This window comes from Puma concolor, chromosome B2, assembly GCF_028749965.1.
Source record: "Puma concolor isolate L17-30 chromosome B2, mPumCon1.1.hap2, whole genome shotgun sequence".
Classification (NCBI taxonomy): Eukaryota; Metazoa; Chordata; class Mammalia; order Carnivora; family Felidae; genus Puma; species Puma concolor.
In genome coordinates this window covers 55911923-55939275 of record NC_141671.1, presented here as the reverse complement: position 1 = coordinate 55939275, position 27353 = coordinate 55911923, and the positions used below count along the sequence as shown (strand labels likewise).

The following is a 27353-nucleotide window of genomic DNA, read 5'->3' as shown; positions in this document are numbered from 1 at the left end:
GTACTATAGAAGCATGGCAAAAGAGGCTAACAAGATAAACACCAAACACATTTCCTTGAGTCCCTTGCAGTCAGGGGTCTTACATGTAACTAAAGTTCAGCCATGCAGGTAAATATGAGATATGGGAAATAAGAGTAACATGAGGTGGCAGCCAGAAGTAAAACAGATTTTCTACAGGGAAGATGGCAAAAGCCTCTGGTTTTCCTGGGCACCTAGGGCAACTGTTCTACAGCTACTCCAAGATTTGGCTACCTAAGGCCGTTGGTCAAATCCAGCCCACTATCTGTTTTGGTAAATAAAGTTCTACGAGAACACAGTCATGCTCGTTCCTTTATATATGATCTATGGCTGCTCTGGACTACAAAAGCAGAGATGAGCAGTTTGACAGAGACCATATGGACAATACGGCCTAAAATTTTTACAATCTGGCACTTTCCTAAAAAAGTTTACTGGCCCTCGGTCTCATCCCTAGACGTGAAATGGTGGGTGGCAGCTGTAGTAGAATAAGGTTTTCTCATTGTGTAGCTTCTCCTTGTTACAGTATTTCTGGGTCTGTAGATTCCTAGATTAATTCTCTGGCCCCTCTATCAATTTTATAAGTTACCTAATACCATGTGATAAATCCCTTTCTGGTGAAAATAGCTGGAGCTGCAACTAAAAACCCTGAACGAAACACAGAATAACAACAAAACAAAGGATTAGGCCATAAAGTTTAAAAATGTACTTACATTATGTGTCATCTCGAAGTACTTCTGACAGGCTACTTGGTAATGTGTCCCTTTTACTAAATCCAAAATCTAAAATGAATGGGAAAAGGAGAAAGCAAAATTAGAAACTAAGTCTCTCTAAACCACTGTAGCTCATGGTTGTTGGCCTTTTCATAATCTTTATTCCAGACAGGAAATGCATTAAATCATGTAGCATGTTGTACTTCTGCAGCCTGGGCACCGTGATAATTTTGACATTATACACCAGCCGCTTAGGTCAGCATTAAGCTACAGATGACAAGAGATAGGAAGTGATCTTTGTGACCTACCAACTGTGAATTTCAATAACTTTACCTTGACAACAAGATGAAAACAGATCCTAGTATTATGACTTTGACAGTTATTGTCAGAACATCACCTTGCAACTTCTCTTCCAAAATTATAGATATAAATCTAGTAATCTAAATGATTGGTGCATGAAGCAATCAGGTGTCCTATTTAGATTTTTATTTTCCACATTACAGTTTATACAGATACAGCTCAAAATACAGCTGTGTGCCCATCAGGAAAATTTAATGTAAGTCCTTTGGAAGAGTGTCTGTGGAGAGGGAATGCTTTTACCTTCAATCAGATTTGTTCTTTTTTTGAAATGAAGTTATTTCTAGTAAAGCTCAGCAGAATATGAGAGTGAATAGTCTATTCTGAACACCTATTAGGAACATCATCCTATCTTTTGTAAATACAATTTGCTTTCCAATTCTACTTCATGTAATCTCTTCAGAGCGGTACAAACTCCCATTCTTATCAGCCAAGTGCAATGCCAGTTGAAATTTGTAAAGTTTCACCACCTCCCCTGCCAAATAAATAAAATATATATTTGGCCTATTTATCAAACACAGTAAAAACGCTGGAATTAAGAGATAGCCTAAAATGAAGGGAAATGTAATTCTGGAGAAATGTTCATTTCTATCCCTTTTCAAAAGGCTGACCTTCCTGTGACAACAGAAATGTACATGAAGTCTCAAATTCCTGCTATCCTCATTATTGAATATAGCTTACATCTTTCGACAAACATACAAAATTATTACAGTTACAGAGCAGGAATCATACAATACTGACAGTGTGCTTAAAAGAACTGTTTTTCTTTGATTGTCTTATAGATTACATTTCTGCATTTCAGGTCACCTTTTATTAAATCCTTTATGAAAGAACTATATAAATGCCAACCAACCACAGCACCCAGGATCCTATTTGACCTGTCCATTTTTCTCCAATTCATTAGAGCAGAAATGAAAAATAAATCAATTTAAAATCAATGGCTATAAAGTTTTAAAACTGAAGCAAGCAACAAAGTTTTCAAAGTAATTTTAACACTCTGAGTTCGTATTCTCCAATGTTTTTACATACAGATATTCAAATTGTATTGAGATGAACTTATAACTGATTATTTGCAAACATCAATGATACCATGAAGTAATATCTGTGAACTGCAATTTTGGAGAAGCAAAGCCTTCAAACTTTAGTTAAGTTTAAATGACACCGTAAATTACCTGAAGAGAAATGAATTCACAGAAATAAACAAAAAGCTCAATTGTGTGGTATATAACAAAGCTCTTTTATGTAAAAACACAACAATAAATCCAACATCATATTCTATGTATATACATATTCTTAAGATATATATATTTAAATATATATGAGCTTATATACATATATTTAAATATCTCCCTTGGAAAGTAAATATGTAACATTATATACAAACATTCTAATATATATATTTGGGAAACATTTTTTTTAATTAAAAAAATATTTTTAAATTAAGTTTATTTATTTAGAGGGAGTGGCACAGAGAGAGGGAGACAATCTCAAGCAGGCTCTGCACTGTCAGTGCAAAGCCTGACATGGGGCTTGAACCCATGAACCGTGAGATTATGACCTGAGCCAAAACCAAGAGTCGGACACTTTACCGACTGAACCAATCAGGTGCCCCAAGATTTAAAAAATATCTAGTTGGGGAAGCCTAGCTGGCTCAGTCAGTAGGGCATGTGACTCTTGATTGTAAGTTCAGGGTTGTGAGTTCAAGCCCCATGATGGGCAGGGAGCCTACTTTAAAAAATAAATAAATATAAAAAATTAAAAATAAAAAATAGTTGGGTGATATATGTTAAAGAAAATGGACACATAAGCTACAGAAGGAGAAAAGCTTATGTATTTTGAAGTTTTAGGTTCCATTAAAATTAAATTTGGATTAATCACAGATCAACCCTTCCCCTCCACCCTGCTCCACTCTGAGAGAAGGCTCTTAACAAAAATCATTTAGTTTTCCTTTCACTTTTTGCTTTATTTTTCTAGAATGAATTGTTACTTGAAAATTTCTGCAAATCCAGAAATAAATCTAGCAACCATCATCAATCCCTAAGTAACTTTACTGTTCATGTCACAGCCTATTTAGGGTGAATGAAGGTTTCTACACATATGTAAAGGTGTAATAGGGGGGAAAAAAAGACAATAGAGTGCTTTTCATTGCCCAAAAAAGCTATTCAAAGAAAGACCTAAAGAGAGGTTCTAGAGAAGGAGAAAGAAAACCCTCCACAGTAATGGAGATGTGAGGACAATATATGAACTACTAGAAGAAAACCAAGAGAAAGACTGCTTTGAGACAATTAGATATTATTTATAGGTATTACCTTCATTTCAGAGATGAAGAAATATATCCCCTTAAAATAGGGGTGTCTATCTAGTGAGTGCCGTTTACTGTGGGAAGAATTAAAAAATCCTATGCAATTTATGATTTTCTTTTCTTTAAGGGGAATAAGTGAAACATTAACTCAAAAAACCCAGTAACTAATAAACATATATACTTTAATTTCACATTATGATCTAGATTATAGATATACAGGAGGAGAAAAAAGAAAGAGAAGGATGTTATGGACCAATGAATGAAGTTTGGTTTTTTTCTCTGAGTAAAATGGGGAGCTACTGCAATTTTCTTGGCACAGGAGTGGCATGACCTGACACTGTTAACAGGATTATTCTTCATGATATGATGGAAACAAACTAGAGGGAGTAGGAACAGAAATAGGGAGCTCATTACAAGAATCCAGGGAACAGATGGTACAGGCTTTGGCCAGGCTGGTAAGAGTAGTGGTTACAAGTGGTCACATTTCCCACTTACTGGCCATAACCATTTTTGAAAAACAACTGTTCTGCACAAAAATGCTCAATAGGAACCTATTCCCTGATGTTTTAGAGTAATTCATTACCTATCACTCAACACTTTCCCACTCTGACTGATTTCCTAAATAAAACTAAGTAGTCTAAAAACTCAGTAAAATGCAGGGATACCTGGGTGGCTCAGTCAGTTGAGTGGCTGACATTGGCTCAGGTCATGATCTTGTGGTCCGTTGGGTTTGAGCCCTGCATCAGGCTCTGTGCCGACAGCTTAAAGCCTAGAACCTGTTTAGAGTTCTGTCTCTGTCTGTCTGTCTCTTTCTCTCTCTCTCTGCCCCTCACGTGCTCACACTCTCTCTTTCTCTCAAAAATAAACATTAAAAAAAATTAAAAAATTAAAACTCAGTAAAATGCAATATGTAAGTAACAAAATATCATGTAAAATAAATGTAGAATACCAAAAATGCCACTTACTAGTCACTAAACAATATGAGTTAACAAATAGATACTTCTCATACAATAGCCAGTGAGTAGGACACCTGAAATCTCTATGTCAGGCAACATCTGAGATGCATACCTACTCTGTGGACTTCAAAATATTCACAAGTGATTATGATGTTCTACCATTTTTTAAAAATAATATATTTATTATTTTTTTTAACTTATATCCAAGTTAGTTAGCATATAGTGCAATAATGATTTCAGGAGTAGAATCCAGTGATTCATCCCCTACATATAACACTCAGTGGTCATCCCAACAAGTGTCCTCCTTAATGCCCCTTGCCCATTTAGCCCATTCCCGCCCCCCCCAACCCCCTCCAGCAACTCTGTTTGTTCTCTATATTTAAGAGTGTTCTAACATTTCTATACGGAATGCAACTTGGGGCTTTTTCTGCACCTAATTTTCTTTAATTTTTCTGATACAAACCTCACTAGCAAATGCTATACTAAGATAGTCTACAGGTATGTTGAGGATGGTACCGGTATAATTTGTCAATGGGTTGGATGACTCCAAGGCAGGAAATACAAAGCTAAAAATCAAAAGGAAAGAAAACTGAGGTATCAGCAATATACTAAAATCAGTTTGTGAAATAGAAGCAAAGACAGATACTTGACCAAAAAAACACCAAAAACTAAGGACAGATGCCTGAGACAGACTGTAGAAAAGAATTATAGGTCAGAAGCTAAGTTCTCATGATATGTTTTACATGTCCTTGGAAAGACTCTTTGCTTTTCTGAAGGTGGGCCACTTATATGTTAATTTACAGATGCTGAAAATGCTCACTGCTAAGTCACAAAGGCTGGACAGGGATGGTTAAGCAGTGATGGTTGGCATGCACGATGACAATGGTTACTGACCCTTCTTTATTCTTTAAAATTCAGGGTCTCAGCAATGGTTGGGCTCATTTAGAGTTTAAATTTTGTGTGTATAATTCAAGTAATCACTTTTTAAAAAATGCTGAGTTCTAACAGAAGAGCCCATGTCCCAGCCAATGGACATATATGCTTGATTGATAGCCAGACTACTGTGAACCTGAAAAAGACCTAGGGTTTAACCAAAAGTGGTGTGCTTTTCTTTGAAACTAAAAATTTTTCTTTGATGCTTTCAAGAATGAAGAAATATTGGCTGTGGTAATATTTTTATAGTGTTAATTTTGAACTTACCTACCTAATCTTGTCCTTTTCTTTTTCTTTTAATATGTTTTGGGGGTAGGGGAGGCATATGGGGAGTTATTTCATATTGTGCTTGTTTATACATATTTTGTGTGTTGGAATCATATATAATATGACATTAAATTTTTTTAAAGAAAATGAAATTCTGTGGGAGGCTGGCTTGGTTAAGCAATTGACTTTGGCTCAGGTCATGATCTCATGGTTTGTTGAGTTCAAGACCTGCGTTGGGCTCTGTGCAGACAGCTTGGAGCCTGGGGCCTGCTTTGGATTCTGTGCCTCCCTCTCTCCCTGCCCCTCCCCCACTTGTACATGCGGGCTTGCTCTCTCTCAAAAATAAACAAACTTAAAAAAATAAAAAATAAAAAGGAAAATGAAATTCTGTAAAGAAGCCAGAATGAAGATGTAGTTAGGCAACAGTACTTTTTTGGCAATGTTCATTCAGCCAGATAACTTCTGAAGGGTCAAACCTCCATCCTCCTAAATTGGCCTTTGCTCTTCTTAGAGGGATAGCTCCATAAGGTTCCAGTTCAGCAGGCAGGGACTGGCCAGAGAAGAGGGTCAGAAATAAAACAGGTGAGGGAAACTAAATGAGATGAAGAAATGTGAGGAGGAGACAAAAAGAAACAAACAGGAAAATGAAAGAACCAGGTAGAAGAAAAATGTAGAAAGCCAGAGGAATGGGGTAAATGAAATGGAGATCACAGCTTACTATTTACGTGGCCTGTAAACACCAAAGTATAACCCATGGCTCATAAAAGGTGTTTCAAATTCCATTTTGGAAGAGCAAGAGCACACCATGATTTCCTCTTGTATATACCAAAATAAGTGTCAATTCTGATGACGAAGCTAGAAGTTTTTCTTTTTCTTTTTTTAACGTGTATTCATTTTTGAGAGACAGAGTGCAAGCAGAGGGTGGCAGAGAGAGAGACACACACACAGAATTCAAAGAAGGCTCCAGGGTCTCAGCTCTCAGCACAGAGCCCGACATGGGGCTTGAACTCATGAACTGTGAGATGACCTGAGCCAAAGTCAGAAGCTCAACCAACTGAGCCATCCAGGCACCCTGGCTAGAAGTTTTTCTAACTCTGCTTTAGAAAAATGTAACCAAAGAATTTGAATAATCATATCAAATAAGGCTCCTCTGAAAATACAAACTTATTTTAAGTTATTTATTTGAGAGATAGAAAGTGTGTGTGCACATGTGAGTGTGCATGCAAGTGAGCAGGAGGGGGAGAGGGGGCAGAAGGGAGAGGGGGAGAGGGGAGGAGAGAATCCCAAGTAGGCTCCATGCTCAATGTGGAGCCCAACACGGGGCTCGATCTCATGACTGCAAGATCACAACCTGAGCAGATATCAAGAATCAGACACTTAACCCACTGAGCCACCCAGGTATCCCGAAAATACAAAATTGTTTAAAGAAAAATTTCTGTGAAGATTTAAGACTATTGATCAAATGGAAATTTTACTTTTGGTTTTTAATGCCAATATTTCCAGAATAAAGTACAAAATGTCAAGCATAACAATCCATTTATTGTTCTAATTCATCAGTGACCAAAAGACTCAGAAAAAAATAAGAGTAGTGACATCAAACTAGATTTTGGTAATTAATATTCTTTAACTTTGCTTTTTATTTTTAATTATTTTTTAACAGCTGACCAAAGCCCACCATGAAGAATAACACTTCATCTACCTCTTCATCCTCAGGGCAAATAACTATTTTGGTTTTGAATTTTTTGTTTATTTGTTTTGAATTCTAATACAGTGGCTACCCAAGATACCCTTCCAGTAGAGGAGGAAGGAGCATATTAGGTGATGTTTTTATTTCATTGGTAATATATCACAGCTAGTTGACAAACATAGGATATACAAAATACTGATGGGAAACCTTTCTATTTACATACGCACACACACACTAGAAATATAGAAAAAAATTTAAAACAGAAATGTACATAACATTTTATCACTTTGAGCCACACTTCCTTCTTTCTTCCTAATGCTCTCTACTATTCCCTGCCATCTGTAGCTTCCTCTATGCCATTTACTTCAGAGCCTGCCAGTGAGGTCCAGATGATTTCCTGGCAGAACATAGCCACCTGCCTGTCCTTGGCTTTGGTGAGTCAGGTGCTGCACAGCTAGGTGTACTGAGCTCACCAATTAGACATGCAGTTAATCTGTCTCTAATTCAAGGTCATATTCTGTCTTATTTAAAAGTGATAACAAGCTTGTTTCTTTGTAAAAAGCTCAACCTTTTGAAAGTAGACCTGCTGATATTTTTCCACTTCATCTCTAACCATCCTTTATTTCAAAGGTGAAAGAAAATGTGGTACAGATGCAGAGTCTGGAACACTTTTGAACATATTACTTTGCTCCTATTTCTTACACACTCAGCATAGCTTAGGCAGCCACCACCTTACATCTCTGCTGTGACCTTCATTTATTGGCAGATCAGGGGCAAGTTTCCCTCTCTTGAAGATGTACTTTCACTCATTTAAAACATTACATGCCAAGAATTTTTCTGACTCACTCTTCATTTTCCATAAACATAGTTATCTGACTGAATCGATTCCACCTCCAAATGTCTCTAAAAACATACCCTTTCCTCCCCATTGTTCAGGCTGTAATCATTCTCTTTTTTATTGAAAAGCTTCTTGACTTATTCTTTCCTCACTCAAGACAGCTTCCAAACTGCCACCATAGTAACTTTTCTAAAATCAAATCTAACCCTGGCATTGCTGGCTTCCAGCCGAAAACGGGTCACAAATTCATTATGGTCCAAAAGGCCTTGTTCATCAGGCCCCAAGTCTCCTTCTTTGGGCCCCTCTCCTGCTCTGCCTGGTCACTGGGGTCCTTACGCTCTAGTCCAGGTCCTCCCACAGTGTATTCTTTGGAATTTTAGCTCACAAAATCCTAATGACTCAGAGGGTTTTTTCACCTAATGCCTTTTTTGGTTTGGTTCCAATGAGAATTATCTAAGTTTCTTTATAGCAGGACTTAACAGGATAGTGTTCTTCAGAGTAATTTGTCTCCAGAACTTGTTCCATAGCTCTCCCAGGACTAGGGCTCCTCAAAACACACCCTGACAACCTTGTCTACACAGGCTCACCTCCCCAAGTCTTATGCTATTTCCTGGTCTTGGCTAGGTTCCTCTTACCACACTTAATTTGTTCACTGTCTCCCCTACTAGAACAGCAGCTCCATAAAGGCAGAGGTCTTGTGCCTTGAACAGTAACTGGAATATAGTCATCACCTTGTTATTATTTATTCATGTTGAATGAATGCTGTTCCTTTTGCCTCATAAGCCTCACTTCCCTCCACTGGGGAAACTCCTACTCAATTTTCAAAAGCAATGCAATGATCACTTCCTACAGGAAGCATTCCCTGAGTTCACACCTCTCTCTCAGCAGATCCTGCCCTCTGATTCTCCAGCTGGCACTTTAAATGTATTTTTATTAAAGCACTTATCACACTTTATTATAGTGAATTATGCCTTTTGGCACCATTAGACTAAGAGCTCTAAAATAGTTTCTTAATCATTCTATTTCCAGATTTGAACACACCGAAAACTCAGTGACATGTCAAGTGCTCAGTAAATGTTTATTGAGTAATAAAATGTCTTTCCTCACCAAGGCAACTTACTTCTATTTAAATCAGTCTTAGAGCACTGTTACTAGAACTGTTTCAATTAGTTGCTTTACATTTCTTTCTAACTTTGTCTGGGGCGGGAGGGGGGAGGGGGGAGGGGCGGTGCGTGTAGACCACAGCAAAAAAATTACTAATTTAGTTCTTCCACAAGGTGTTAACAGAGCTTGAGAGGTTTCTCTAGCCACATCTGAAGACACTCTGGAGAAGAGAATGAAAATAATCTATCACATTAACTTGAATCCAAATGTAGAAATCTGCCATTGCTATATATAGTTTTACACATGCAGGCAAACGCTAATATATGCAAACACAGACAGGCCTCTGCCAACGCCTCTCAAATAAGCTTTCAGACTATGAACTGATTGAGTGAGTCATTCATTTGCTTACTCCATTCATTCAGCCCACATTCATTAAGCCCCTATAATGAATTCCAGGCACTGTAGTTAGAGACTGGTTTTATTCAGAAGACAGACACCATTTCTGCTCCCAGGGAGGATGAAGTCACAATGAGTCTAGAGGGGAGGGCAAACAATAAGCAGGATGTTACAGAGGAGGAAAGGGAGGAAAAGTAATTGAAACTTCCAGAGGAGGGCCCTACTGAGTGAAATTATAATAAATGAGTAATAGTTACCAAGATAAAGAAAAGGGTAAGGACAACCCAGACACAGGGAATAACATGCAAAGGAGGCAGAGAAACTGGACAGCAAAGTGTTTAAGGATGGGCAGAAATTAAAGTATATTAGAAAGATTACTCTGGCATCGTGTGAAGGGCTTTTGGGGGAAAGAGACTGAAAATTAGGAATTAAAGTGACATGACATCCTAGGTTATGGAAGACAGAGAGACGAAAGAGCGAACAGATTCAATAACACTTACAGAAAGGAGCCTTGAATATTTTCCTGATTTCTGGCTTGAACATCCAGTGTTTCATTCACATTCCATGGAGATTATGTAGTGGACTCTGTGGTATGCTGTCTACATCCCCTCTCCTCAGAACAAGGACACACATTTCTCCAGGGTCAGAGAGTGTTGATGACTGCCAGCCTGTGGCAGAAGTCCCTCTCAGCTGAGGCTGAGGAAAGCCATTTTGCTCAAGGTGCTGTTCCCTTCCGGAGAGCAGCCAGATCCAGTGACTGGTTGGTGCAGTGATAGAAAGGCCAACAGCCCTTGCTCCAACTAGGGACACCTCTGCAGGGTCATCCCAGCATCAGAGTTCCCTGAAGGATCAACTAAAGACCACCTTCTCCTTCTGCTCAATCCTGTCTTCACTCCCTGACAGATATGGATCCTGAGAGAACTCCCCAATGAACCTCCTGCACACCAATCAGCACAGTGAACCAATCTGTAACACAGTCCAATTATTTTTTGCTTGTTAGTTTTTGCAGGAAGAGGGATGGAAAAATGTGAATAATAATAATAATGATAATAAGCTACTATGTATACTGTTCTAGTTATTGTACTTATCTGCTCTCTAAATCTCTTCATGTGTGCATATATATGCAAACACATTAGAAAAAGAATGATGATAGCTATTTCTTAGATCTTTGAGAAGCCATGAGAATCTTATTAAAAGTGTGAACCTCCTCAATTGGAAAATGTACTATGCCACAATTCATAAATCCTGAAATATTCTCACAAATCAGCCAACTACTAAATAGAAGTGAGGCTTTCTGGAAGGTGTATGACACTCAAATTTGGTAATCATATTACTCCCTATTATGTTTTTTTGTAAAATATAAAAATGCTAATATTGAAAATTTCTCATTGTCTTTTAACTTACTATATTTGAATAAAGATTTGAATCATTAATAATAGGTACCCAAAAAGCATTCTTGAGAAGCTATTAAACTGCCACCCAAAATACTGAATTCCTTAGTGCAGTTTAATACTAACATTTGGGTTAAAGGATTTAAGCTTTAAGGGAACATCAACGACTAAGTGAACTTGGAATAAGGGGAGGAAGGGAATGAGAAGAAAGAGAAAAGGGTTGAGAAGGGAGGACAAATGAGAACATATATGTAAAGTCTACTCAGCAATATGGACAAAAGTACTGCCAAAATCAATCCCACGACTCACTAATTAAAACTGTGCTTAAGTATTCTATTTTTGTGCCTAATATAAATGCAAGTCAGTCCAGAACCCCTATGTCCTATGATCTTTATGGAAATGATGAAAATATTTATACTAATTTAGTAGTTATTTTCAAATATCTTACTTATAAAAAGAAATGTATCATATCAGACATGATATTGAAACAGAAAGTAAAATCTATCACTTAAAGGTCTGTCCAAGGACTACAGGATTAAGAGAAAAATATATGTAAATTTGCATATATATATTTTACATACACATATGCATACAGGTTTACATACATACATATGCATATGCATATGTATAAATAAAGATCAGAAACAGAAAACAACATGAAATACACTGTAAGCTGATGGGAAACAATACCAAGAAGTCTGAAATGGCTTAAAGCTAAGCACACTAAGACTTTCTAACACTTGCTATATAAAGTAAGGTTAGTTATTTAATTTTTTGTATTCTTTAAGTTTGCTTCTCTTAAAAAAGGGGAGGAAGGCTCTGGGAGAATACTCTATAAAATGGATCATGAAATAGAATTAAGCTAGGTGAACAGTTATGTCTACAGGTAGACAGACTAGATTTTATTATAAGTATCATAAGTGACAGCATCATATGCTACTGAAATTCCTCTATAGATATAATTTTCATGTAATGAACAAATAAAATGATTCTAGATATAGAAATAATTATAAACAGGGTACTAAATTTCCTTTAAAGAAAAACTATGTCTTCTATTTTAATGCAATTTTAATAAAAGTAAACTTCAATAGGTTTGGCTAACAGTGGCAAATGTTATATGACTTTTGAAGTGATTTTTCCTTTGAAACATATTGAACAATATTAAATAATCTTCAAATGACCATTTATTTTCAGGGTGCCTGGGTGGCTCAATCAGTTAAGCATCTGACTCTTGATTTCAGCTCAGCATGATCTCACCGTTTGTGAGCTCAAGTCCAGTGTTCCAATGCCCCCTTGTAACTCTCTCTCTCCCTCTCTCTCTGTCCCTCCCCAGCTCACACACTCTCTCAAAATATATAAACATTAAAAAAAAAAATCGCACAAATGACCATTTATTTTCAATCTATAAAAAAAGGGAAGGATATATACAGAAATATATTTTAGATATTCAGTGATTTTTGTGATAAAGCCAAAAATGCAATCACATCCTCCTCATCCCAATTCTAATGCTCAACTTCCAAACTTTTCCTTAATGTAGTTCTAAGATATACCAAGAACAATGTATACATCTTCAACTACAACTATAAGAAAAGCAAAGCTAAGTGCAGCAATCTAAGTACTGTTCTCATAAGTCAAGAGATGCTCCTAGAGATGAAATAGACAGAAAAGCTGCTCTTTGAAGCAGTTACTGTTCATAAAGTAATGGACAGACTGAATACTATCTATTGACAAGTACTCCTTACCTAAGAAAATCATAGGAGTTTTAGGTAGTTCAGATTTATATGAACATTGAGTAAGGAGTCACTGGAGTTTATCTTTGCCATAAAATCTTCTTGACATAGTGTTACTTCTGTTTCTTAAGCTGTCCATTTTGAAAGATTTCTTCATTAAAAGGCATTTGTCAGTTTTAGATTTAAGATGGTCACTAACTTCTTGAGAACTCTTGTACTAGGAAAACGAAAGGTTAACCTACCTCTCAAAAAGTAAAAAAAGCATACATCTTTACATATTTCATAATTTTAGTATCACTATTAAGTTTCTTGAAAGCACCAATTAGATTTGCTTTTAAAATAATTATTGGAACACCTGGGTTGAGTATTTGACTTCGATCTATTTGAACATATGAACTAATCGATTTCAGAGTTCGTGAGTTTGAGCCCCGCGTTGGGCTCTGTACTGGTGGTACAGAACCTGCTTGGGATTTTCTCTCTCTCCCTCTCTCTCTGCTCCTCTTCCACTTACACATGTGTGCTCTCTCTCAAAACAGATAAATAAACTTAAAAATATATTATTAATGGTTATGCCCAGTAAAACTCCTAAAACACATTTCCTTCTTCTCTTAAAAAAACCTAAAAACTAAAATGAGAAAAAAGTTTCAAAAATATTAATACATAAGTATATTTGTAAATAATGCATCATTTCAACTAAAAAACTTGAAAAATATTTATACTAATTTATGAGTCAACATGTAAAAGTAAACATCAGTTTTAATTGGTCAAATACAATTGTATGCTAGAAGCAAATATTAAAATATGATAGGGAAATAGAAACTAATCACTCTAATACTTAGTCCCAAAGGCTCAGTAGTCCCATGTAACTATTTAGAGCATTGTTCTCCAACAGAAATATAATGAATGACATCTATAATTTTAAACTTTCTAACTATAATTAAAAAGGTAGCAACAGGGGTGCCTGGGCCGCTCAGTTGCTTAGGCATCCCACTTTGGCCCAGGTCATGATCCTGCGCTTCATGGATTTAAGCCCCACATTGGACTCTGTGCTGACAGCTCAGAGCCTGGAGCCTGCTTCAGATTCTGTGTCTCCCTCTCTCTCTGCCCCTCCCCGGCATGCACTCTGTCTCTCTGTCCCCCCCAAATAAATAAACATTAAAAAAATAAAAATAAGCATTGCCTGGGTGGCTCAGTTGGTTGAGCATCTGACTTCAGCTCAGGTCATGATTTCATGGTCCGTGCGTTCGAGCCCCACATGAGGCTCTGTACTGACAGCTCAGAGCCTGGATCCTGCTTCAGATTCTTTCTCTTTCTTTCTCTCTCACAAATAAACATTAAAAAAATAAAGGTAGAAACAAATGAAATTAATTTTAACTTATTTGAATTAATAGTTTATTGTCATTTTGACATGCAATTAATATAAAATATTTCTGAGATATTTTATAATGCTTTTTCACTTAAATTTTTGAAACCTGGTATATATTTTATCCTTTAAGTGTTATACTAGAGCTGACTCACATTGGCTTCTGAGAATCAATTGTGCATTATGACTTTCCAAGTCAGGGTTTTGACATCACTTTGGTAGTTTAAAATTGGCCACAACAGAAGTACTTACATTAACAGAAATCAGCAAATGACATAAATCAAGGCTCTCCTACCCGACCCCTCCACTAGCTGGTTTACCAATACACCACTGCCTTCAGTGGTACATCTTGATTTGGACCAGCCACATTTCAAGTGCTAAAAAAATCAATCACAGAGATTCTTGTTTTTAATTTTAAAAAATATTTATTTATTTTTGAGAGACAGAGACAATAGCATGAGAGTGGGAGGGGCAGAGAGAGATGGAGACAGAATCTGAAGCAGGCTCCAACCTCTGAGCTGTTAACACAGAGCCCAATGTAGGGCTTGAACTCACAAGCTATGAGATTGTGACCTGGCCTGAAGTTGGACGTTTAACCGACCGAGCCACCCAGGTGCCCCAATCACAGAGATTCTTGATCAAGATGGTGGAGCAGGAGGATACTGTCTCACCTCATCCCACAAACACACCAAAACTGCAACTACATATAGAACAGCTCTCTCTGAAAACAACCTGATGAATAGCAGAACAGCTTTCCACAACTAATGATATAAGAAAAAGTCACATCGAGATGGTTAGGGGAGGCAGAGGCACAGTTTGGTCAGGGCCCACACGTGGGAGGGATATCACCAATGCAAAGATCTCTGAGGAGTGAGGGGTTCAAGCCCCACTTTGGCTACTCCGGATCTGGGGACCTGCACTGAAAAGACACATCCACATAACTTAGGGCTTTGAAAATCAGTGGGGCTTAACTTTGGGAGAGTCAGGGGGTTACAGGAAAATAAAAGTGTGCACACAAAATCGCTTGCTCCACAAACCCGCACAGAGGCAGCAATCTGAAAAGCAAGCACTTTGGCCATACATGAACTGGCTAATTTTAGGCATGTGCCAGAGGTGAAGGAATCTATAGGAATTTTATCTGGATTGGAAGTGCTGACAGGCACCACTTTTGGTACTCTGATCAACATAGCACTGCTCACCTTGCCCCAGCATTCCCCTACAAACCTGCCCACCCCAACAGATGCACCGCCAAAGTGGCCCCCATTCCCATCACACCTCCCAGTGGGTGGTGTCAGCCTGGAAACAACTCCTGCCCCTAGTGGCAGCCCTACCCATCAGTGTGCCTGCAGCAGCCATGACCCACCCTACAACAAGAGGGTACATGCAGCCCACACAGGGTATACCCCTGGTGTTCATGCTTCTGCTGATTGACGGGACTGTGCTTATGGGTCCCAAAAGACACTTTCTACATAAGGCTACTCCTTTAAGAATGGGAGACTCAGCTGTTCTACATTATACACAGTAACAAAACAGAGAATCAGGCAAAATGAAGAGACAGAAGAATATGTTCCAAATAAAAAAAACAAGATAAAACCTTAAAAAAAGAACAACACTGACAACGATGGGGAGATAAGCAATCTACCTGATAGAGTGCAAAGTAATGGTCGTAAGGATGCTCACTGAACCCAAGAATGGATGAACAAAGTGACAATTTCAACAAAGAAAGAAAAAAAAAATCGGAGCTAAAGAATATAATAACAAATGAAAAGTAGAGGGAATCAAAAGAAGATTACAGGATGCAGAGTAGATCAGCAACCTTAAAGAGAGTAGAGGAAATTATCTAAACTCAATAGCAAAGAGAAAAAAACATTAAAAAAAAATGAGGATAATTTCAGGGACCTCTGGAACATCAAGTGTACTAATTCACTTATGTACAAAAAGGAAAAGAAAGAAAGGAGTAGAATATTTATTTGAAGAAATAATAGCTGAAAACTTCCCTAATCTGGAGAAGGAAAGACATCCAGGTTCAGGAATCATGGAGAGCCCCAAACAAGACGAAGAACCCAGAGGTCTGCATCAAGACACATAATTGTTAAAGTGTCAAAAATTCAAGATAAAGAGAGAATCTTGAAAGCAGCAAGAGGAAAGCAACTAGTTTTATACCGGAAAACCCCCATATGACTATCCACTAATTTTTCAGCAAAAAATGAGCAAGCCAGAAGGAGGTGGCATGATATATTCAAAGGACTAAAAGGAAAAAACCTACAACAAAGAATACTCTATTTGGCAAGGTTATGTTTCATAATTGAAGGAGAGATAGTTTCCCAGACAAACAAAAGTTAAAGGAGTTCATCATCACAAAACCAGCCTTACAATGTTAAAAAGACTCCTTTAGACAGAAAACAAAAGGCTGTAACTAGAAGAAACTTATGAAAGAAAAAAAAAAATCTCAATACTCTGGTTTCTCTTCAGATCGAATAAATCTTTCACCTTTTAAAGAAAGAAAGAGAAAGACAGAAAGAAAGAATTTCATTGGTAAAAGCTAACGTATAGAAAAGGTAGTTGGTTAACCACTTTATAAAGCTAGGATGAAAGTTAAAAACCAAAAATAGCAAATAAACTATATCTATAACTATTACTTAAGGAAAACACAAAATAAAAAGTTGTAAAGTAGGACTTCAAAAAACATACAACATGGGGGGGGGTGTAATGTTTTTAAAATGCATTTGAACATAAGTAACCATCAACTTAAAACTGCTGATTGTTATATATGAACCTCATGGCAACCACAAACAAAAAACCTATAATAGAACTGTTCCTTGGATCTTCTATCTACTAGATTGGGTGCTGCCCAATTCATCAATCATTGAATAAAGCCAGTAAGATCTTTAAAAATGTACTTAGTTGATATTTGTTCAACAGGCTGATGGCAGGAGTGGAACCCAGAAACTTCTGATGGCTTCGGGAATAAGAAACACGAGAGTTGAGGCCCATGAACCTTTGGGTTCTAGGTCTTTCTCACTGTTTCTGAGGGACATGGGTAAGTTCCTCTTGGTTCTGAGCACCACTCTCTTTGTGTTGTACGCTCCTGATCTAAATGGCTTTCCAGTCCAGGATTAATGGGTCAATCTAGACTGACAGGAGGCTCTAACAGAGAGCCAGTCCTTAGTCCATGGTTAGTCCACAGTCCCAGTCAAGGGTTTATTTAGCAGGTAGGCTTGAGCTGGCAGACAATTACATCTAAAATCGGAGTTCCTTGCCCTTGGTTCAGTCCATGGTCCCCATTTGCTGCAGTATGATGGTTCAGTCTCTAGTTCCACTTTGGAAACTGCTAGTGGTACATACCTAAGGCCTTTTCTTGGCCAGTCCACAGTACTCTCTCTTTGGTTACTGCTGATATGCACAGTCCATTTCCTTGGTTACTACTGGTTTCTGTTAATGTGCACATGAGGTAAAATGATTAACAGATCTGCTGTTAATGGAAGTCACAGAAGCCAAAGTTGCAAAATTTGTAGGCATGGATCAAGCGCTTAAAAGCTGTATTAGAGTCCTCGCCACCTAACTCTAAGACTCCCATACTAGGATAAACTGATCATGGAATGGGTTAGATTGACACTAGGTCACCTGCCAACCTCAAAAAAAATTCTATGCAACGAGGTACACTGTAAAACACCCCAAATCCCCAACCTAGCGGCATACCCCTTTTCAGGCATTAACTTGGCTCCAAGAAACCGAAGGCCTAATTAAAGAAATGGAATCCTCATATTTAAAAAAAAAAAATGAGTATACTACCATCTGGCACAACTGCTTATTTTATATCTAAAAACTGTGGTCCTAGAAGCTACACATATCTATAAAAATGGCAAAATCTTATTAAGACAAACTAGAATTAAAACGCCTTTACAGGGAACAAGAAGTGCACTTGAAAGCAAGAGTTCCCAAATCAAACAAATAGGATACCTATTTGAACTGGTATGCAGAAGCCTCCAAAAGGCTATAAGATTCAAAAACAGCTTCACTGAATGATTCATTATAAAAGGCTAATGAAAAGACTTAAGAGGCACTTACAAGACTAAGGCTGATGTGACTTCTACTACTCCCCTCTATCCTCCTTTACCTGAGTACTCAGAGTCTACTACTAATCTTCTATCTGAACTGCCTTTCCATTCTGAAAAGACTGTCATACAACCATAAGAGAAAGTCCACCAAGTTAGTGACTTTACAGATGCCACCATATTTACTCTTGGAGGGTCCTCATATAGGCCCCTCTCAGAGTTGATAGGACTCTACGAATTCTCTTGCAAATTGCTACAAGTTATTCCATTAAATAGCCAAGAATAAATGAAAATTAAGGGAAAATCATGCCAATATTGGACCTACACTCTGAAACCCACTCAACTCTGGAACCTACAGATGGGATCCTGGGAAAACTGGCAAAAGCCAGTGAAAGGTGAAAAATCTTAACAAAGTCAGCTCTCCTGGATCTCTATCTGTAGTACTCAGCTGAGAGAAGGTAAAATTTCACATTGTCCCTTCCTTTCCAAATCCAGACCCACTGGTTATTGATCCTTTCTCTCTCACAGACAACTATTTCCTTCTCATATGTCTCATTTTGTGTTCTGATGACTTGGCTTGGCATGTCAGGTTAGGGATCCCCCAAATATGGTAAGACAGAAATGATGGTACCACTCCATTTGCAGTTTGGGCTTCACCACATGCAGACCCTGAGGGGAATTGTGAAAGTCTTTCTTCTCTTTCAGCTATCTTTGGGAATGGCTCTGGATCTTGGGAGGGTTGTATCCTTTGTACCCTCTTTGGGGACATGTCTTGTATCCATAGAGTTGTTTGATTTTGCCAGAAGTATTTCCTGTCTGTCTGGCTAAAAGCTGACAAGATTTTGAAAGGATTTTTTAAAGTAGCTCTACTGACAGAGATAGGCAAACTGAAAGCTCATATTTAAAGCCTGACAGGAACTTCTAGGCCTTGTCACCTAAGCTACCCAGAGGTAAAGACAAATATCCCAAAAACAGAGCTCTAAATCTAGAATATAGAATTCTTCTGATTTCCATCTTCATTGAAGATATTCTCCTTGATAAAAACAAGCAAACTGAAGATAATGTAGTTGCATGAGTGTGTAAAGCCTTTGAATTCAGGTTGCTACTGACTCACTGAAGAATTAAGAACTGTTCTTTTCATATGAACTGGGTCTTTACCAGGACAGAAAATGCAGCTCTAGAAGCAATTCAAAGCCACTTATCCTTTCTGTCAATACCAAAACCCTCAGTCATCTCAGAAGGCTGGTTAAGTACTGTAAAATTCTGAATTCAGGAAACAAAAGCCCTGCTTAGAAGGACATTCATTCTTTCCCTGGGTCCTTGAAATGCAGATGTTCTACTACTATCTTCTCAGTAACTCCTATGTAGGCTATCTCTTCAAAATGCAAACTTCAGGGAGGAATTTTTATCAGAAGATAAAAAAGGGTGGGGAGGACTATTTGAAAACAAAGTCTATGAAAATCTTAAAAGTCTTCTTTACAAATGAATAAAAGCTTTAGGCATCTGAGCAGGTAACCTTAACTTATACCATCTGTCAGAAATATGATTTGGATTCAACTGCTTTTTTATAAACAAGTAAGTTTTGCATCATCACACCTGACTCATGGCTAAAATTTTATTTTTATTTTACTATTATTACTTTTCTGAGGAAATAGAAAAGGAATTTGTTTATTGAGGGCAAGAGGATGCAAGCAATATAATAATCAAAAGTTTATCTGGTTTTCACTGACTTTTCTTTCTCTGTTTCTCAAATGGGGGTTAGATTTTATTTGTACATTTTCTGAGAGTCTCAATTTGCTCATGGAATCCTTTACACAGGGGAGGGAGCTGTGGGGCAGATTCCTTAAGAGACCCCGTGGGAGAACTCTCATTGGGTGGGAGTATTGCTCAATGTTGCCTACTTCTTTCCCTTATGCTTCATGTGTACTACAAAATGGTCATTTTATGCAATGGTGAGCCCAGCCATTAGCAAAAAGAAGTTCTGGAAGCCCACTTTGCCATCTTGGGACTGGTTTGGGTCCTTCATTATTTTGTCCACAGCCAGAGGATCTTTTTGATTTTCCAAAAATCCAGGGAACTCCTTTTCCATGAGTACTCTCAGGTCCTCCTTTGTTAAGCAGCCTTTATCCTCAGCAAACTTTGTGAAACATGAACATCATGGTTTCCATGGCATGTTCCATTTAAGATGGGGTTTTTGTGGCTGGGAGCCTTAGCACCAAGTAGGTGTGGGGGGAGCTCATGCCTAGCCTCCACCAGCTCTCACCTCTGCTGAGAACATTCCTATGGCTAAAATTTTAGAACAATAAGGTATTTGTTTGCATCTTTCTATATGTTCATGGTGTTTATGTATAAATGTTGTAGTTATGTCACATTCTTCTACCTCTGGATGCTACTGCCAGAATTAATTTGTATAACAGCTCTATTCAATTGGCTTAAAGAAAAATAAGTGCCTATAAAATTAAGAATTTCTAGACTCAGAAATACTGAAACCAAACCAAATACTTTCAAATTCATCTGGGTCATCTTCAGTAAACAAAAGCTAGCTTAAGTTTGTTACTCTAATTAAAATAGGTATGTCTTTACAGTCATCAGCATCAAATAATAGTGCATACAAATGACTCTCATTCTACTTGGTTTACTAGTCAAATAAGTTCATGTGATATGTTACAAAAAATATGTCAGCAACAACAACAAAAAAAACTTAGCAGGATGTCTAATTTTGATTAACATATTGTGAAATTTTTAAGAGTAATCTAAATACATAAAAAATGATTTAAAGAGAGATAAGTTGGATGAGAGTTTACAGATAAACTTTTTAGCAATGATTATGTCTAACAGGCAAGGAAAGTAAAATAGTTGTTGTAAAGTAACTACAAGTATATGACAAAATCATATATAAAATCAGGATAGAAAAGTAATAGAAAGTTTGTATTAAAAAACTGGGGAAATAAATTTTACGTGTGATCCAGCTGGCTATAATTAGAATGGATTTAATTTTTAAAATGAATTTTAAATTCAAAAGGACACTGCTGCACAATTAGAATAGTTTCTTGGACTTTTGGTCTGCTTTAAGCAACTATGAAAGTTTCTTTACCTTTTAAGTAATCTGAATGGTCGGCAAAGATTTTGTGTCTTATGAAAACAATTTACTGTGTTACCTGTTGTCTTTACTAGCTCTGTGATTGCTTAAGAAAACCCAATATTCTCAATATTAAGAGAGCTAAGTTTTGTGCACAACTATGTAACCTTCTGTATATGTCTTTAACATCTACTTTGCTTAAATTGGTAATTAGGTATTATTCCATAATGATCTGTGATCATATTTGGTCAAATGTGCAAACCTTTTGAAGGTTTGATGACTTCCCCAAATCAAATTCTAAACAGTCTTTTTTTACATGAAAGAAGCTTTGAGATTTACCAGAAGGCCCCTGAAAAATATCAGAGGATTTGTCTTTCACCTGGTAAAATGTTAAACTAATTTGGTTATTTGATATGTTCAATTAAGTGGAAAGCATTATCAAATAAGAAGTGATGTTAAAAGTTATTAGGCAATATTTGTATGGATATGAGTTATTCATTATGTATTCTAGAAACTGTATGAAATTCCTAGAAATCTGATACGTCCTGGTATAATGTTATCAGTCATAATTCCAGTCATTTTCTTAAAATGTTGTGTATCACAGAAATAAGCAAATTTCCTGGTAAATTACATTAAAATAAACTCTCATCACATCTTTAGCCACAGGCTTTTTAAGTCTTTTGTCATATGTAGACAATTATTCTTTTACTCTGATGCTTTTGCAAAAGTGAGATTCCAGAAAAAGGACCCTACAAAGGTACTTTTACAAAGTATTGAATCTTGGCTGCATATTTCACAGCTCAAAAAGTCCTCACATGACATCCTGTTCTTTGAAAATAATGGCCCTCTAAATCAAATTGACTAGGGAAAGACGTAGCCTAGATTGAGGTAGACTGCTTCCACCTAAGACATCAGATCAAGAATGTTTCTTTGCAGGGACACCTGGGTGGCTCAGTTGGTTGAGTGTCTGACTTTGGCTCTAGTCATGATCTTATGGTTAGTGAGTTTGAGCACTGCACTGGGCTCTCTGCAGTTAGTGCAGAGCCTGCTTCGAATCCTCTGTCCCCCTCTCTCTGTCCCTCCCCAGCGCGTGTGTGCATACTTTCCTTCTCAAAAATGAACAAACATTTTAAAAAATTAAAAAAAAAAAAGATGTTTCTTTGCATTCCTTCTTTCCTCTGGCCATCCTTTTCCTGAATTCTCTGGCTATAAGTAAGATCAAATTAGTATCTTAATTAGGAACATCTTTTTTACTCTTAAAGATATTGAAGAATCTACTGCTAAAGCAATATATATAGCAATAAAACCTAACAAAAATACCTAGACTCTCTGGCCAAAGTTCCTCTTGATTATCTTTTAGCACAGCAAGGAGATGTTTGTGCTATGGCCTACACCCCTCACTTTACTTGGATTGACACTTCTGGGACAGTTGGGATTCTGCCACAGTAGTTCAATGAAAAAGCCAGATGGCTTAAGAAAGTAACTCCTTCAATGCAGTTTTTCTTTGACTTACTTGATTCGAATTGCTTTGGGTTCTGGGGACCATGGTTCTGATATGAACCCCAAACACTGGGAATTATGTTGCTTTTAATAATCTAGTACTCTCCCTGGTGCACACTGTTCTCTCAAAAGCTTTAAACGCATGTTTACAGCAGCTAACCAGCAGCAAACGATCCTCTTTAGATAAGCATGTCAGAAAAGGAATGAAGAGAGTGACCAACTTAAAAAACATAAATGCAACATCATGACCCAAGAGTTCCACTAAGAGATTCAGCAAAAAGACAACATGATTGATGAATAACACAGAGATTCAGCAAAAAAGCCCTCAGAACTCCAGAGTGGGAGCTGAGAGTAGTGGTAGTACCTTCAATTTTTATCACATCTCTCAGGCTCAGAGTCTGATCAAAAGAGTGAATTATAAACAAGACACTAGGACCATAAGGAAGTCACTTTTGCTAAGCCCCATCTAACCAAATTGAAACTTGACTTAATTATAGTTTGAGCTCTCGCAGAAATAGAATCTTAAACTAGCTAATCAGGAATCACCTAGTTGGCACCTAATCTGCCTGAAAGACACCTGCCATCCTCTAAAGGAAAGTGACCTTATGATAAGATATCCACTTTTTTGGCCAACTGTAACTTCCCTGTTCCACTCCTTTCTGGCTATAAATGTCTTTAATTTGTACAGTGCCGAGGAACTCATTTCTATTTCCTAGACTGCATGCTGAGTAATTTGTGAATCACTGAATAAGGACATTAAGGGGCGCCTGGGTGGTTCAGTTGTTTAAGTGTCTGACTTCAGGTCAGGTCATGATCTCATGGTTTGTGAGTACAAGCCCCGCGTCTGACTCTGTGCTGATAGCTCAGAGCCTGGAGCCTACTTCAGACTCGGTATCTCCCTCTCTTTCTGCCCCTCCCCCATTTGTGCTCTCTCTCTCTCTCTCTCTCTCACTCTCAAAAATAAACATTAAAAAAAAAAGGCATTAGGGGCGCCTGGGTGGCGCAGTCGGTTAAGCGTCCGACTTCAGCCAGGTCACGATCTCGCGGTCCGTGGGTTCGAGCCCCGCGTCGGGCTCTGGGCTGATGGCTCGGAGCCTGGAGCCTGTTTCCGATTCTGTGTCTCCCTCTCTCTCTGCCCCTCCCCCGTTCATGCTCTGTCTCTCTCTGTCCCAAAAATAAATAAAAACGTTGAAAAAAAAAATTAAAAAAAAATAAAAAATAAAATAAAAAAAAGACATTAACTTTAAAATATATTCAGATGCATTTTTTATAACAATAGCTCAAAAAGCTAAGTGAGATGTAAAGCTTTAAAACCTGAAAAGTGTCTTCTCCCATACATTCACTCATTCAAGTTTTACTGAAGTACTATTTTACTAGTCATCGTTATAAGTAATGGAGAGATAAACAAGATGAACATAATACTGCTCTCTTGGGAGTTTATGCTTCAGACAAAAAACAAATAAAAATGAACATTCACCAAATGATGTTGATGTGAAGAAAACAGAATAAGGTGCTATCATAAAGCACTTGGGGTGTCCCCTGAAGTGGTTGCTGACTGAAACCATCCAGTAGGCAGCCTCAACTAGAACTGCCATCCCTACAAAGTGGTTTCTGCAAAGGGGAGAGAGTGTTCAGCACCACCCACCAGCACACCTGAAATAGCTGTGGCCAGACCTCAGAGCCCAGCAAATTAGGGTCCAGCCCTGACCACCTGCATTATTGCAGTAGTTGAAGCCATATATAAAGCTAGTATGAAGGATAAAAGACCAAAGTAGTAAAATCAACTATACCTTCAACGATTAGTTAATACACAAAATAAAAATATGTAAAATATCTTTATACATATCTATATAAAAATGTGGTGGGGGTTAGTAAAAATGTAGTGATTTTAGAATGTATTCAAACTTAAGTGACCATCAATTTAAAACAGACTGGTATATAACAAAGAGTATTATATATGAGCTTCACGGTAACCACAAATTATGATACATGAAAAACAAAGAAAAAGTCCAAATAAAACTGTAAAGAAATTCAACAAATCACAAAAAACAGAGTAAGAAAAGGAACAAAAAAGAACTACAAAAAGTACCAGGAAACAATCAAGAAAATGGCAATAAGTACATACCTATAAATAATTTAAATATAAATGGAAAAAATGTTCAACCAAAAGGCATAGGGTGACTGAAGGGATAAAAAAACCAAACACATCTGTTTGCAAACTACAAGAGACTCAATTCAGACCTAAAGACCCATACAGTCTGAAAATGAAAGGATGGAAAAAGGTATTCCATGCATATGGAAACAAAAAGAAACATAGACAGAAATATCTCTCAGACAAAATAGACTTTAAAACAAGGAATGTAACAAGAGACAAGGAAGGGAATTACATAATGATAAAGGGATCAATCCAACAAGAGGATATAACAATTCTAAATACCTATGCACCCAATATAGGTGTACCTAAATCCATAAAGCAAAATATTAACAGATACAAAGAGAAAAATAGACAGCAGCATAATAATAGTAGGGAACCTTAACACCCCACTTATGTCACTGGATCAATCATCCAGACAGAAAATCAATAAACAATGGCTATAACACATGAGATCAGAGGGACCTGACATATGAAAGTTTTTTTAAAAAATAGCAAAACACATATTGTTTTCAGGTATACATAAACATTCTCCAGGACAGATCACATGAAAGGCCATAAAAAACAAGTCTCAGTAAAATCACAAAGACTGAAATCATATCAAGCACCTTTACTCCTAATGCTTTGAAACTAGAAATCATTTACAAGAAAAAAATGGAAAAAAAAAAAAAACTAGTAGAGGCTAAACAACATGATACTAAACAACTAATGAGCCAATAAGAAAAACAAATGAGAAATCTAAAAATACCTGGAGACAAGGGAAAATGCTAACACAAATTTCCAAAAAAAATAGGATGCAAACAAAGCTGTTCAAAAGGGAAGTTTTTTTTTTTTTTAATGTTTGTTTATTGCTGAGACAGAGAGAGACAGAGCACGAGCGGGGGAGGAGCAGAGAGAGAGGGAGACCCAGAATCCGAAGCAGACTCCAGGCTCTGAGCTGTCAGCACAGAGCCAGACACGGGGCTTGAACTCACAAACCATGAGATCATGACCTGAGCTGAAGTCGGTCGCTCAACTGACTGAGCCACCGAGGCGCCCCAAAAAGGGAAGTTTTTAATGATAAAAGTCTACCTCAGAAAACAAACAAAATTTCAAATTAACTTTACACCTAAGGGAATGAGGGTGGGGGGAAATGCCTAACATTGGTAGATGGAAGGAAAATAATAAAGGTAAGAGCAATGATAATGGAAATAGGGACTAGAAAACAATAGCAAAGATCAATGAAACTAAGAGCAGATTCTTTTAAAAGATAAAATCAATAAACTTTTAGCAAGATTCATCAACACAAAGAGAGGACTCATAAATAAAACCAGTAATGATGGAAAAGTTATAACCAACACTACAGAATTACAAAAGATTATGAGACTACTATGAAAAATTACATGCCAAAAAATTGGGACAAACTGGAAGAAATGGATAAATTCCTAGAAACATACAAGTTTACAAACACTGAATAAAAAGAAATAGAAAATGTGAGCACACAATTACTGACAATAAAATTGAATCAGGAATCAAAAATTCCCAATAAATAAAACTCCTAGATATGTCATTTGTAAATATCTTTTCCCATTCTGCAGGCTGCCTTTAAATTTTGTCGACTGTTTCCTTCACTGTGCAGAAACTTTTCATCTTGATGAAGTCCCAATAGTTCATTTTTGCTTTTGTGAACTCCCTTAAGTTTATTTTCATTTTTTATTATTTTCTCTATCTCCTGCTCAGCTTGATTGCTCTCCATTACTCTGCCCCAAAGGTAGCTCATCTGCTTTTCTTCTTCCCCTAGCATACTATTTATTCCCTCTAGTGCATTTTTAATTTCAGTTATTGAGTTCTTTATCTCTGATTGGTTCTTTTTGATGTTTTATATCTCTTTGTTAAGGGTCTCACTGAGGTCCTTCACCCTTTTCTCATATCCAGTGAGTATTGTTATGACCATTACTTTAAATTCTCTCTCAGGCATATTCCTTATCTGTTGGATTTTGGTCACTTGCTGTGATTTTGTTCTGTTCTTTCACTTGGGACATATTCTTCTGTCTCCTCATTTTGTCTAACACCCTATTTCTGTGTGTGAGAAAAGTCAGCCACATCTTTTGCTCTTGAAAGTAGTGGTCTTATGAAGATTTTTTGAGTGCTCTGCAGTGAAATGTTCCTTTTGCACCAGACCTTGTCACTTCACAGGTGTTGTGTGGCTGAGCTGCATTTACTATCTGTCCAGTCATCTGCAATGGCTCTCTGCGTGTTGTGGGCAGGGTTTGGCCCCTGTATTATTGGTGGGCCAGTCTGGGACTGCCTTGGACTTGAATTGAGGCAGACAAGGCATTTGCCAGAGATGAGGTAGCACCACAGCTGGTGGGTTTCTCTGTGTTGTCCTCTGAGATGGCTTTTGTTGGTGGGCGGAGGCTACAGTCAGACTAGATGTATTCCTCTAGCTCACTGGTGGGGCTGCAACTGGACTGGTATGTGTTATCTTCCCCTCGCCCTGGGGTAGGAGTCAGTTTCGAGTGGTATTCCTTTTGGG

The 27353-nt window shown here is 37.5% G+C and overlaps 1 protein-coding gene and 1 pseudogene across 1 annotated transcript in view; both read right to left on the bottom strand.

Annotated features, from left to right (window-relative positions):
• Positions 1-27353, bottom strand: part of PRIM2 (DNA primase subunit 2) — a 342261-nt gene that overhangs the window by 10483 nt on the left and 304425 nt on the right. The window contains exon 13 of the mRNA XM_025925313.2: positions 729-797. Coding sequence (XP_025781098.1) covers positions 729-797 — 69 coding nt within the window. The remainder of the gene's footprint in view (positions 1-728; positions 798-27353) is intronic.
• On the bottom strand, positions 19853-20290 carry LOC112862182 (protein S100-A10 pseudogene; annotated as a pseudogene).